Source organism: Apteryx mantelli, chromosome 29, assembly GCF_036417845.1.
Source record: "Apteryx mantelli isolate bAptMan1 chromosome 29, bAptMan1.hap1, whole genome shotgun sequence".
Classification (NCBI taxonomy): Eukaryota; Metazoa; Chordata; class Aves; order Apterygiformes; family Apterygidae; genus Apteryx; species Apteryx mantelli.
In genome coordinates this window covers 2,222,258-2,236,180 of record NC_090006.1, presented here as the reverse complement: position 1 = coordinate 2,236,180, position 13,923 = coordinate 2,222,258, and the positions used below count along the sequence as shown (strand labels likewise).

The window sequence follows — 13,923 nt, the reverse complement described above, 5'->3', positions numbered from 1 at the left end:
CGGCGCCTCAGCAACGGCCGCCGGCGGCCATTGTCACGGCGCCTGCGCGCCTGCGCGCCGAGGGGGGCGGAGCCTAGAGGGGGCGGGCTGCGCCTGCGCGGCCGGGCAGGCAGCCCCTCCATGCGCGCATGCGCGGGGCTCTACGTGGGCTCCGCCACCCCCCCCCGCCCAGCACCGGGTGCCCGCCCGGGGAGCAGCGCCCCGGGTAGGCGCAGAAGAGCAAAACCACGGATCTGCCCCCGTTTGTTTGGCCCCTCCCCGCCTCAGCAGCCACAGCAGCAGCAGGAGGTAGAGAAACGTCTTGTTTATTGATTTAAAAAAACCTCAGCAACGTAACACGAAGCATTTAAGCACAGAGCCTGAGTGCATCTGGAGCACAGGGTAAAAAGTTCTGCTTTTATTGAGCAGGTTTCTAAAGACTTTAAAAAGCTCTGTCCCCTCTCCCCCCACAGCTAGGGAATGTATCTCCAACAATTAAAACGGGGAGAAAGAGAGACAACGTGATTTTTTAGCTGAAGGCACAGAAGTATCTCCTATCAAGTCAAGAGAAGCTTAATTTAGAGCCAAGCGAGCAGCAGAATTGGGTTCGGGCCATACGAGCTTCTAACCTCGGTGTGTGCTGCCTTCGCAACGACCAAAGCAGCCTGCAAATCCAAACACCCACCACAGTGTAGTGACAAGGAGGCTCAGCCCAAAAAGCAGTGGCATAGAGTTTGGGAGGAAGCTTGCTTTCAGCAGTCGGTGTGGGAGTCCAAGTCGGGCACAGGCACAACAACCGGACCCTCTACCACAGTGTTATCAAGGACTACAACCAGCTAGCGCTGGTGCGATACAGGAAGCTACCCCCATGCAAGGCATCCTCCTACCCCTGTGCAAGGCACCAGGCAGGGCTGATGAGATACGGCTGTGGGGACAGGTCATTCCCTGACAAGGCACCATTCCAATGATACTGCTTTATCTCCAGTAAGGGCTTGTAATAACCCAGATAACTTCAGGAAAAGTCACGCTCCCACAAGTCAAGTAGATAAGACCAGGAGTACAGGGCTGACCTGTTTCTTCTAATGTCACCAGTGACATCTTCCCTACCTTCTGATCTATAGGCATTTTTATATATATATGCACACATATATAAGTGTATCAAGTCTGTTAATGCTCCACATTAACAGAGGGCAAGTTTAGATTTAAACACTTGTATTTTAGATGGGTGATTGTGTTTGAATTATCTTGCAAAACTGAAGCAAGCCTGCATTCTGTGCTCTCCCTATATTGATTAGGTTAATTTTTTCCTCTGTGGCTTCCTACATTCTGCATCCAAGTTTGCTTCAGCTGATAAATAAGTTTTGCTAGCAAATGCAATGGCAGAGGGACAGCTCATCAGGAAACATGTTTAGCTCTTACAGAGTTGGTTACGGCCTTCAGCTCAAGTCAGGTTTTACTAGCCAAATTAGTAGAAAAACAGGTGTGCCAAGCATAAAAGCATATCATAAGAGTCAACTTGAATTTTAAAGCTGTTATCAACTTGAATTGTAAAGTTATTAAAAATTGTTATCTAATCAGAGCATTAACTAACCTAAGTCAATACTCATAGCAATAATCTAAGCTATCTGGAAAGAGAGAGGAATCCTTATGATTACTGTTTCCCATCACCCAGGCAGTACACCAGGCATCCTTTAATCCTCCCCACCACAGAGTTTGAGCAGAACTTTCCTATAATCTCCTGAGGTGTCTCCCTGGAGAGAAGAACAAAACAACATGTGATTAGTTTTACAGCTAAAAATATAGAAAGGCTGGATCATTTCTAGCACAAACAATTTCTTGTAGGGTTTGTATCCTTTTTGGCAGTATATGAATTAAGAACATTCAGGAATGTTTTCAGTACATAAACATCTACTTAATTTCAGCTCCTCTAACTAAAATACACAATAGGTGCCAAGTGAGGTTCTCTCTTTTAAGCTACTTCGCAAATCCAGTTCCGTTTCTACCACTGAAAAGCTTACCTTAATGAAGGAGTAGAGAGATTTCCCATACATGGTCAGGAATTCCCTTCTGATATCCAACATATCTATTTCAGAGCGGGACACCATCACTCGGATCAGTGTATTGTCATCTGTTCCCAAGCCCTAAAGAAGCAAACCAACCACGTACATTTACAAAGCATTTTGGATAAATCATTGCTGCAGACAAAGGTTTTATTGCTGGGTCTTGCAAGGGATCTGCTCCCATTTAGAGCATTCTCACATTAACAGAGTGCTGCTGGAAATCATGTTGCTCTGAGCCTCCGGAAGGAAAAGCTCAGACTATTTTTTCCCCAGTTAACAGTGGAGTTCCTCTCTATGTAATGACTGCTGTCATGTTACAGACTCCAGCATGGAAAGGCAAGGAAAGAAAAAGCAATCTCATACTGAAAGCTCTTTACCTTCATGGATTTATACAATCTTTCAGCAAAATATGCAGGTTTATTCCGTGTGCACTTTACTGTAAAGAGGCAAGAACAAGAGAATTAAGGCCGACGGAAACTGAAGGAAAAGGTTTTCCAAACCTTCTCCTGGTGGAGGTGTCTCTGTGATGGAGCAGTCCAGGGCTGACCAACAGCAAGTACAACACAGACAACCACAGTGACCCGCCATGAACTGGTGTCCCCTCGCCCGGTGCACAGCAGTGTTTTGTTTAATGTTTTAATGCTCCCCGACAGCAATTGTCAGTCACCAAAGCGTCTCTTGGCAAAGGAAACAATGCGATAAAGCATAGAGCTTTCTTACCTGACTACATTTGCAAAGAGTAAAACAGTACGGCTTGCAACAGGACATGTCTCACGTCTGCCTCCTGAAGCTATGTAAACAGCAGGCCAGAGCAAGAGACAGCATCTCTATTTCATTACTTTGTAGACAAAGTTTAAAAGCAGGAGACTCACCCACAGCTAGTAAAGCATCTTCAAGGTCTCCTGACATCTCAGATTTAATGCTGTCTACTATGTCCTTATTAGCAATCCTTCTGTATTCATCAAAAACTAGGGAGAAGAATCAGTGATAGAAACAGTGAGGAAGACAAAATCCCAGTTTGCAAAAATCAAGCTGCTCACACTCTGCATGAACGTTGTACCACTATCACCGCGTTGCAAGCTAAATTAGGGCTGTCCCACAGAAAGAATTCATTTTCCTTATTAACTGTCTTGTCAGGAAGTTTAAGCACATGGCTTCTTTCCTCTCTGCCCCAATAGGAGTCACACTTTAGCTCCGATTTAGAGACTGAAGCAGTAGTGAGTTGTAGTGATGTTTTTCTCAAGTCCCCTTTTGGCTCAGAAGGGAATAAAGTCATCTGAAAGAAAGGTATGCGACTGGATTCTACATATTGGCCTATCTCAGGAAGAGTTCATGATCAGTTACTGATCAAGCACAAAGCATCTACAGAAGTATTGTCCTCAAACAAGTAAGGAAAAAAAAAAGAATGCAGGACACTGGAGAGTCCTACCTCTTAGTAGATGACTTCTGTTCCGTGTACAGAGGATGGACATAAATTGTGCCTCATCTGTTCCCCATTTCTTCTCCCCAGCTTCATACAGGCACTTGAAAACATTAATAGACAAAGCAAGGCTAATTGAGAAGCTCAGCTGTACATAACATGAGATTTTTACTTCCTTGATACTTGAGCATTGCTGGCCTGTGGCTGGTCTAGATCACAGCTATTTCCAAAAAACAGACTGTTCTTACAGGATGAAAATTTCTACACACCTGAGCATCTTGCTGAGCAAGGGCACCATCCACATATGCTCCCTCATCTCTGTTTCCCTGCAGAGATGAAAGGATGAAACACTCAGCCCACCAAGGCAACTAATGGAAGCAAGTCCTGCAAATTCCCCATTTAATACAAACTACTGAAGACTTGTAATGAGGCCCACTTAGAAGAGACTTTAAAATTGAATAGTAGCTTACAAATACATAAAAGAAAAAAAAAACAAAATTGACTCAAGAATGATTTGTGCCTCCTCCTGAAGTCAGCAGCAAACCACTTGAACTGGACCATTTTAAAAAAAGCACATGGCATGAATGCACGCACAGAGTCAGATTCCTCTCCTTGAATGAAACGCAGGCAAGGTGGCATGGAAGGTGGGAGGTGAATTGAAAGCCAGCCTCAGAGACCTCATCACTGAAATGAGAGGCATGTCCAACAGCAGCAGAAAGACTCACCCCCATTTCCCTTAGACTGGGCTTACCGTTGAGAGGGACACGAGGACTCTTCGAAACATGGAAGATGTATCGGAGACAATGTCCTCTTCAAGGGTACAGTCATATTCTAGCAGGAGTACACACATGTATGACATCTGTTAGTAACAGCTCCAACACTTGGACACTGTTTGTCCACAACACGTGCTAGCCGTAGCCAGGTGAATATACGAATGTGCTCAGCACTCTAGGCGTCATTATTGTAACCCAGCCATCATAACTAGTGCTACTGGTCCAAATTAAGAAGTACAGTCAGTATTAAACTACCACTAGATCCACACATAGGCGTACATGCAACTGATATACATAACCCCCTTGCCCCCATTTTATTTACACCACTAATTTCTGGGTGACATTCTAGTTCTTGAGGCTGATAGCAGTTTTGCTGTTGACATCCATTTTAATTCAGAGGTTCTCTCTAGACAGACAGTAGTAGTTGGATCGGCCAACTTGTCCCAGTTAAACCAAAGACTAACAGACCCTCTCGCTCCTCGTGCACGCACGCACACACACGAGTTACTTTTCAGGCAGTAAGATTACAACACCTTGCAGTTTGCACTACATACGAAGTTTGTAGTTCTCATTAATGCGCCGGATCTCTTCATTTGTGCGAGAAGCCAGAATTTCAATCAGGCAACCTTCATCTGTTCCTGCGCCCTACGGATTGCCAAGAAAAGAACCAAGATGATAATGACAACCGTTTCTGATGTGCTATCAGCATTTTTTTAAAATAATTAGGCCACATCATATTAAATTGACCAGAACTTTAGCAATATAAAAAGGAAGACTTCCAAACCTTCACAGCCCTCCTCAGTTCGTGCACGTCGTACATGGTGGTGGGAGTCATCATCCCAATGATCACCCTCTCAAAATTCCCACCCAGCTCAGACTTCAAGTCATCAATCAAATCCTAGAAGGCCAGAGAGAATGAATGAGTTGGGAGAAGAAACAGTCCTTGAGAACAGAAAGAATCGACTCATTCACCACATTTCCATGTGCTCCAACTCTCCCTAATGAAGAGCAGCTCTGAAGCGAACAAGATTAAGAGAAGCTTTGCTGTATAGCTGGAAAAAAACTGTGTTAATCTCACTGTTGTGGAGGCTGGAGTGCTGTTCACTTTTCATCCAAGTGCTATACTCTAAATAGCATCTGTATTTGCCAGTTAAAACCAGTGACTTATATCTGAAGACCACCTACCCACCCTGCCAATAGTAGTTTTATAGGTGATCAGAACTTGCTGACGTTGGGAAACATTCAGTTTGGTCAAGGTCTCGATGATGGCGTCTTCATCCGTGCCTGTGAGAAGCAAATGAAAGCCAGTCAGACTGCTTGCAGGAGAACCAGAAGCGTGCTCTGGTCTTGCGTGGAGTGTGCCATTAGCCATCTTCTGTCCCTTCCACAACCTGGTTCTTGACAGGACTGGGGACTAAATCAATGCACAAAAGTACCTCAGCCCAGCAGGATAGGAGTACCATACTGCAGGAGAGCCAAGGTAAGAGCCAAGGTTTGGATTTCAGGTTGGGTTCAAATCTCAGCATGACCAAATCGCTCGATTCTTTTCGGTGCCCTCATACTGCATCAGAAAAATTGGTGCAGCACTTCAGAATACATACAGTGTCCCAAATTTCTCGGGTTAATATTTTAATATCTATAAGCAGCCTGGAGACAACACTGACAAAGTCTATGTATAAATACACAGATAAACAGGCAGACTAAGAGCAGTTGAACGGAGTAGGGGGTGGAAATCACCCTCACTACACATCATGGTAATCAGTCCTGTCTCTTCAGCTCTGACTTTACCTTCCTTCTCTTTACACTCCTTCCTTTGCTTCCTCTCTGAAGTAACTCCTAATTTCTGATCAGGCTGCCCTCTAGTGTTCTACAACACAAAGAATGGCAGGATCCACGCCAGAGGAGGCTGCACTTCAGGAGGTGGAAGGCATGATCCCTGTCTTCACTTTGCAAAGAGTTTTGTGGGAGATGCAGTGGGGCAAATGCATATGGCTAGACTTCCCTCCCAACAAACCACCAGAGTGGGAAGTCTCCCAATCGTCTGAAAAATGAGAGTCTAACAGTGGAGGGAGAACAACTTACCAAATCCCTTCATTGCTTTCCTTAGTGCCTGTGCTTCTTGCTCAGCACTGAAACTTGAGATCCCCTTGACTGTTGCCTGAATTCACAGGAGAGGAGTTATCAAACGCAGACTCAGTGATGCACACATACAGTACAGTTGAATAAAAACCACAGTAAGAGCAAAAAAAAAGTCCACCCATCAAACTTGAGTGATTTTAGATGAAGCTTCCATTCTACCCTGAAGAGAAACAGTCTGTTCTAAAGGGACTTCCCTGTTACGTAAGAAATAAGCCACAGTAGCACAACTAAAAGGAGAAAATACCTCCTTATTGCTACCTGTGTAGCATCTGTTTTTCAATTAAATAAAGGCTGACAACCTGACATCTCTGTTCAGTCCAGCTGTTACTTCTTCCCAGCTCCACGTAAATCATAAAAGAAGCTGGTCACAAAACCCTATTCCTGACTTCTCTAATGGCAGGCAAGGACCATTATTCCGTAAAAAAAATTGTGTGACATTTAATGCAGTGTTTTGCTTACAACAGCATTTCACAAACAGGTTTCTCCTGTCCGGAGCCATTTCTGCTGGACTACACTCTGTCTCTTACGTATCAGTCTGTGTTCCCAGGAACATCAACAGCAAAACAGTGATTAACATTAGCGCAGGTTAAGCTTTCAATAACACGCATAGGGATAACTGCTGTGTAGATGAGGGTGCAGGTTGAACCTGCGAAGAATAATATACCCAGGGAGTTTATCAGGAGACATCTGTGTCTCACGAATCGATATCTGCCTTCGATATCTGGATTTTACATTAACTCCCAAAGGGGAACAGCCCAGAAGCGTGGGTCATTCGCCCCTAGTATGAGGAAACAGAGGGAAGAGATAAACTTACCCCCCACAAAGAGACAGACAATGACAGTCTGTATCTTTATCTGAGCTACACTCCCCACATTTATCTGATCAGAGCAAATGCTTGGCACAACATGGTACAGGAAGCAAGCACACTCACCATAGCTGCAGTATTTAGTCAATCTGTTATTGTCCAAGTCCCTAGGCAGTTAGACACCTGTAATAAAAAACAGAAGGACTGTTAGTTTTCTAGCAGATAATTAATAGAACATACCTACCCTTGCCAGTTAATGGGGCTGGTTAAGTAACTGCTACTGTGAAGCAGGATTATAACCACCTCATTTCTGAGGCCTAAAGGCAAGGCTTCGCCAACAGCCCTACCGAACGCCCACAGTGACTGCGGCTCAGAATTGCCGGTCCTGCTTTGTACTGTACTAACAAAGGCTGGTTTATAATGGGAGAGGTCCAGGGTGTTTGCTCCACAAAGGCTGTCTTTGAACGAGGGATGTGGTGCACAAGCAGATGATTAGCACTAGTATTTAAGAAACTTCTGTTATTAGCAGTACAGCTTAGCTGAGGCTGCAAGGAGAAGCAAATAACATTGCTATGGGAGCCGGAGAAGATCAACTTGATTGCCATCCCCTTCCAAACTCATGGCTAACTTTGACCTTGCCCGGTAAGAGCCTGGAGGTCAGTCAGAGTGAGGGCATCTGCACAGCTCCAACAGCACTTACAGCTATTCCCTGGGAGGCAGGGACAACACCAGGGCATAGACAAGCATGCAAAGGACATCCTCACTCAAGGGCTGGGATAGCTGGCTTTCCGTTTCCCTCTTCCTTAAGATTGCAGTATTCAGCATCTCCTTGGTTTGATGCAATGTGTAATTCCTTGTAGGACTGCAGTTTGTTAAACCTCTCACGAAGAAGAAAAAATATATAGATATAGTTTATTTGCCATCTCCCAGGTGTATATTTTTTCTGCTCATAGGTTGTTGTTTTCATGCATAGGGCCTACTCCTACAAACACTTCTCTTCACTCCCGCCCAAGTCTTTTCCCACATCCCTGGTCCATAGAAGAGAAGACAAGACAGGAAAAGACCCAGGTCTTAGGATAAAGTTTATTTCCCTGCAGCTGAAGTTAAACACAACACAAGCAAGTGTTCTTGCATTATAAAGTACTTCAGCAGAAGCAGTGAGGCCAAGGGCTGACAGATCATCTCCCCCTAGTCTTGCTCATGGTGCTTAACAGCTGCTATCAATGAGCCCAGCCAGTTGTGCAAGAACAGCAGCAGCTTTGCTCATACTTCACATGACTCTTGTGAATCCAGAATACCACCACAGTGTGCTGTCCAGGCAAGTTGCTCTCAGTATGACGCTGGCCATAGATCCATTCTGTACAGGCACTCCTGAGTACTCTCCAGTTAATCTGTGCATTACGTGCAGTTAGGTAGCACATGGTAAAGTTAGTGTTGAGTTCATTTTCTTTTAGAGGATATAGATTTCAGTGGGCAAACTCTGACCTAGACCCTCAGAGAAAAAAGCTGATCTTTGATCTAGCCTAATCTTTTACATAAATAGTCAGCTTTATAATTTGCTTTAGCTAGACAATAGGTAATGGCTTCGAATTTCAGAGGGTTTTTTTTTGATGCTGGTCTTATCATTCAGTTTGTTTGTACACAAAAACAGGGATATTAAAGCAGCTGGCTTGCAAGTAGATTAGAGGGCAAAACAAAGACAAGAGGGAGGGAGGCAGGAAAAATTTTTCAGTGTAAATGAGATGGCAGAAAAAAAGCATGAGGAAAGGATGTGCCTACTGGTGTAAGGGCAAATGCCACTGAATATGAAATTACAGATCCATTAAACAGTCTAGTCAGAGTATGACATTTCTGTTGTAAGATTCCAGTTTCTTCATCCAGCTTAAAAGTCACTGCTAATATAGGGAGTAGAGCACTGCAGGTGGCAGCAATGCCAACCCTACCCCACAATCTGCAACTGCTTTTTTGCTCCCAGTATATGGCCATGCGTGTGGTCCCACCGAAGAAATCAACGGTCAAAACGGTGAAGTTACAGGCCAAAGCACTTGGCAGTTTGACTAGGTTCTCTAGCAATAGTCCCTGCCATTTAACACTGTTGCCCCCTTTCACAGGGGAAGGAGTCTCCATGAACAGCTCAGGCTGGGGCATTTGCACTGTTCGATTAAAGACTAGCCACCCTGTTTGATAGTACAGAGGAAAACGTCACTCAGTGTATGAGAGCTCACTCAGATTTGACAGTGCTCTGCTTTTTAACAGAACTCCCAGCCTGCAGCTCAAACAGGAAAGAAAATAGCTTTAGGATAGGAGCAGCACTTAACTCCTCTATATTTTGAGGAATTAAAGTATGCATGCAAAAAGCCAGCTAGTATGTGCTGCAGTGCTCTGGCTAATCCCTGTCTTGATGTTTTTATTTGATTCCAACTACTACAAAGGCCTGGGCTTGCTGATACAGTAAGCCCTGTGCCCAGGCTTAGAACAGACTCAAAACACTGTGGCAAGATGACGGAGTGCAGGTGTATGAGGCATCTCCTCCCATTAGCCAGAATTTTTCTGTGGATTATCTCCTCCTGTCTAGCTTTCTCAGATAACCAGGTAGTTAGCTGTCCCCAATAGTGTCCTCTAAAAACTGAGCTTATCCTGGATCAGCTATCAGAAAACAACATAAACTGTATCCTGTGTTCTGGCCATTTCAAATCTAGGCTTGCTTTGAATCAAGTTTCCCTGATTATATTCAGAGCACGCAGTTCCCAGCAAGCAGCACTCCTGAACAGGATTTAAACAGGTATTTCGCTCCAAATTTCCTGAGTGTATAGACATGGTGACAGACCTACAGCTAGCATTTGAAATGGAAAACAAAGTTTTGGGGACCCATTCTCTGGCAGGGCAGACACTGGACTTGTTTGACTAGTTCTTTCTTCGGCACACGTTTACTAGAACACAAACCCACACCCTGCACCAAGTCAGCTTTTCCACAGCTCTGATGCCGCCAGCTGTTTCCAGCGTGCTGGATACAGCCTGCTCCCTCCTTCGCTAGCTGCATTTCAGGGAGGCAGGGTGCCCTGCTGTAGGTCTCAGGCTCACGGCAGGCTGAGTGACCCTGATCCCAGCCCAGAGTTTGCAGCTCAGGAAAGGATCTCTCTTCTGCATGGGAGCCCCAAGGCAGCTGAAACGGCCTAGAAGCTCCCACATGATGACCTTGGTCTTGCCACTGCCCTCAAAAGGAATAAAACCTAATTCTGAGTTAGAGCTGGAGCCTTGTACTCCTTACTTCTCCCTGTGCACGCACCCAGAGCCACTTTAAAAAAACCACTGCCTTGCCCTCCCGTTGCCAGCACCCTGCAGGGAGGACACCAGCTTTGCCACAGAGCACAGCAGAAGCAGAAAGAAAGCAAACTCCGCATTTTCTGTGCCTAGGAAGTCAGGCGTGTTCCTCCTTCCCACTGCTCGGCTCCCTGTCCTCCCTCACCCCAGACCCGCCCCAGCAGGCCTGGCCCTGCACCCCGACGCCTTGGCACTGCCAAGCAACAGGGCGTTCACCCCGCCAGAGGCTGTCCTGTTCCCGCACAGCCGCACTACGAGCTGCACACTGCGCACTGCCAAGCGGGACTAGGACTTGGCATTGCACCCTGGCACCTCTAGTGGCACAACCCCCTCCCCACACCAAGGGGGACCCTGCAGTTAATTTGGCACTCACCTGCTGTCCCAAGCGGGTGCCTTGGCAGTGATGGAGAGAGCTCTGCTCCGCTTTCCTAGGAAGAGAAAGAGTCCCCGCCCTGGAGTGGGGTGGGACTCCCTGGAGCCAAGCAGCTTCTCACACAGCTGACAGGAAAGCAATCCAGCCCCGATCCCCTCCCTCTGCCCTTCCGCAAACATTTGGTTGTAATCCAGAGGACTGCCCCCCTCCCATGTGGTCTGTGAGCATTTCTTACCTGTATTGCATCTCTCCTTCGCTCCTGCAGCACCTCTCCAGGTCTTCCGTACGGATTCCCTCTTGTCTGAGGACTTGATCACTGCTGAAAGAGCAATGATTTTTCTAAGAATGATTATTTTTGCCCCCTAATAAATAGCACTGTCCTGAAGTGAGAACACTCCAGACAAGGGGCTTCAGTTTTGCCCTCTGGTGAAGCTGCCAAGGTCAGCCAGGATCAAAACTGACAGAGACAACTTAACCTTGCAATAAAATAATGCATCTTTGTCTTCACTTTATCCTCAGGGCTTTGGTTTCTCTAATGTCAAAAATACAGTTGTTACAGCAGGTAAATCACCTCTCTCAGGTTCCCGTTTCCAGCTCATATAACAGCTACACACCATCCCCTTGCACACACACACTTTTGCTGGAAGAGACCTAAAATTAGCAGCTTGGATGAATGCAGGCCGTGCTCCAGTGAGCATGTCTGTGCAGCTGGCTTATTATAGCTCCCACTACAGCTCCGGCTCCCAAGAACAGCCCCATAGAGGCCTGCCAGCATCTGCTCTCCGCTGACATTCACGGGGGAACGTTGAGCAGAGGGTGACTGGAAAGCAGGGTTCAAGTCACAGCCCCTTTCCATTGCAGAGTCTTTTCCTTGCAAAGTCTAGCACTAGGCCTTGACTACAATTCACAGTGTGGACAGGACATTATAATTGGGGCTGTTCTGCCTTCCCTTCCATACACACGTGCTCAGCACCCAATTTAGCATCTGCTTCCTCAAACCCAGCCTAAGGCCAACATTAGCCTATTTTTACACAGCATAAATGCAAGCAAACCTGAGCCCTCTACCCCGACTTGAACAAATAAACTCTTATTTAAAATTGTCCACACAGATTCTAGACTGGAGCTGCTAAAGATCCACCAAAATTACGCTGCTTTACACCAGCTAAGAGTCTGGCCCAGTATAGAAGCATGTGCTCACCCTTACGGGAACACTATCGGTTGCTAATTTATGTCACTGAGCTGTCGGAAGAGGGACAGTCATGGACAACCCCACAAGTCCTGTCACAGTGTAATATGTGACAAAGTGCATTGTTTTTTCTTCATTGAGACTTCCTTTGTCCCATTCGCTGTTTTAACCCCTCGTGTTACCATGTTATCCAAATACCCACAGCTTATTTGGTTTCATACCTGCTCCGCATTCCCACGCAGTCCTGCAGTATTCCCACCTCTGCAAAAGCCATAATGAAAATTAAAGGTCACAGAAGGACAAGGCAGTAGACATTAAAGCAAGTAAATAAATTGAGCTCAAGCAGCCAGCCTGCTAAGCAGGAGGTATTTATTCTTGTCTCGCAATGAGAACAGAGCCAAACCTCTCACAAAATGGCAGCATCTGTATTTTTGCTCTAAGGATTTGGCCTTTTAAATTTGTACTGCAAAGAGTTGAGGAGTCTGATGTGGAAGGAGAGATTTTCAGATTGTCATCTGACCGGTACATACCCGTTTCTACCTTCAGTGATATTGCCCTGCCTCATTCACTGAGGCCCAAATCCCGATACTAATGAAGTCTAATGACTTCCAGACTCCCACAGATTTGAGTGGTTCCAGGATTCAGGTCTTTGGAGATTATATAGGTGTTTTCAGAGAAGTTAATAAAGAAAGGCTCATTTTTATACATAAGCATTAGCAGTCTGGCATCAACAGCCCCTGAAGAATGGGGTTATTCAACTGTTGCACAAGCGCTCTCAGAGCTATGTTGCAATGCTGTAGTTCAGTTAAAGTACAGCCTCCCTAGCAGCAAGTGGCTAAGGTTAGGGTGGAGGCCAGAACTCAGTGTTTGCTTTCCTGGAGCACCGATTTTCATGTGCTTGTAACAAGGTAAAGATATCTCGTATCCTACATATTAATACAGGATAAATCATAATGCTAACTGCAGATTTTAAATTCCCGCAGAGATGTAGGGGCACTTTCGATGCTTACAGCAGGGATGTCGCCTTATCTCCAGGTCAGCACTGTATAAGATGAAACATCTGTTTCCACAAAGCAGGGGTAACCCTGGTGTAGAAATGATTTAGAAAAGACCCTAGGAAAAGTCAGATATGGAGATGAGGGTGGAAATCAGCCTGAAGCTTTTGGTCCATTTTCTGCAGAAAGGCCTGTAAACAGAGAGGAAGGAAGGTGACAAACTCACTCCCAGAATTCACTAAGCAATGTTTATTGGCGGGTGGGAAGACTGAAATACAGTGATTCACCCAAGAAATGAAATGAATGTGTTCCAATTCTTTATCCATTACTGTAGCCGTTAGAAACATTGCTTTTACACAGTCGGCACTACCAAGGGAACATGCAACACTTCACCTCCTGCAAGTTGAGATAGGGCTTTACGAAACCCTGAGCATAGCGTACCAGTACTGCAATGCAAAGTGCTCTCTGGATAGACCTGGTCTGATTACATAAATATACATGTCATGTGAGGCCAAGAGGGAATTGGGGGGGGAATGGGGAACTTTGAGGAAATCCCCCTAACCTTAAGCTCCTTTAAAACAGGTTCTATGACAGACCATTTAAACAGGGAGGTCTTAATGCCTCAGAAAGTAAACTATAAGGAGCAACATCCATGGGCGGCTGGATGAAAGAGACAGGAGTCAAACTCACCATTTTACACGTGCTTCAGTTACAAGCTTTTTAAGACAGGGTTGTTTGAGCGCTCTGTAGACAGGCACACATGGCCCAGGCCCACGAGTGAGGATCCCAGGTGCCATCACAATTCAGAGCAGTGACAACTGTAGCAGTGTCTCGAGTGCTGCAGTGCTCAGTGCTTTCCACGCTGCTGACCC

The 13,923-nt window shown here is 45.7% G+C and overlaps 1 protein-coding gene across 3 annotated transcripts; it reads right to left on the bottom strand.

Annotated features, from left to right (window-relative positions):
• Positions 1 to 289: 289 nt before the first annotated feature.
• Positions 290 to 13,158, bottom strand: ANXA4 (annexin A4). 3 transcript variants are annotated; one of them, XM_013944574.2, is made up of 16 exons: positions 13,067 to 13,158; positions 12,278 to 12,317; positions 11,106 to 11,189; positions 10,871 to 10,925; positions 7,303 to 7,359; positions 6,315 to 6,390; positions 5,422 to 5,516; positions 5,017 to 5,130; positions 4,787 to 4,877; positions 4,211 to 4,290; positions 3,729 to 3,785; positions 3,469 to 3,562; positions 2,912 to 3,007; positions 2,417 to 2,475; positions 1,998 to 2,120; positions 290 to 1,730 (listed from the first exon to the last, which is right to left on the bottom strand). In XM_013944574.2, exons 5-16 carry the CDS (start codon positions 7,303 to 7,305, stop codon positions 1,671 to 1,673), a joined length of 948 nt encoding a protein of 315 aa, XP_013800028.2. In that variant the 5' UTR covers positions 7,306 to 7,359; positions 10,871 to 10,925; positions 11,106 to 11,189; positions 12,278 to 12,317; positions 13,067 to 13,158; the 3' UTR covers positions 290 to 1,670. The 3 variants fall into 3 exon arrangements, with proteins under 3 accessions (XP_013800028.2, XP_013800029.2, XP_067168522.1); XM_013944575.2 differs by lacking the exon at positions 10,871 to 10,925; XM_067312421.1 differs by lacking the exons at positions 11,106 to 11,189; positions 12,278 to 12,317; positions 13,067 to 13,158 and having other exon boundaries at positions 10,871 to 10,948.
• Between the last annotated feature and the right edge of the window lie 765 nt (positions 13,159 to 13,923).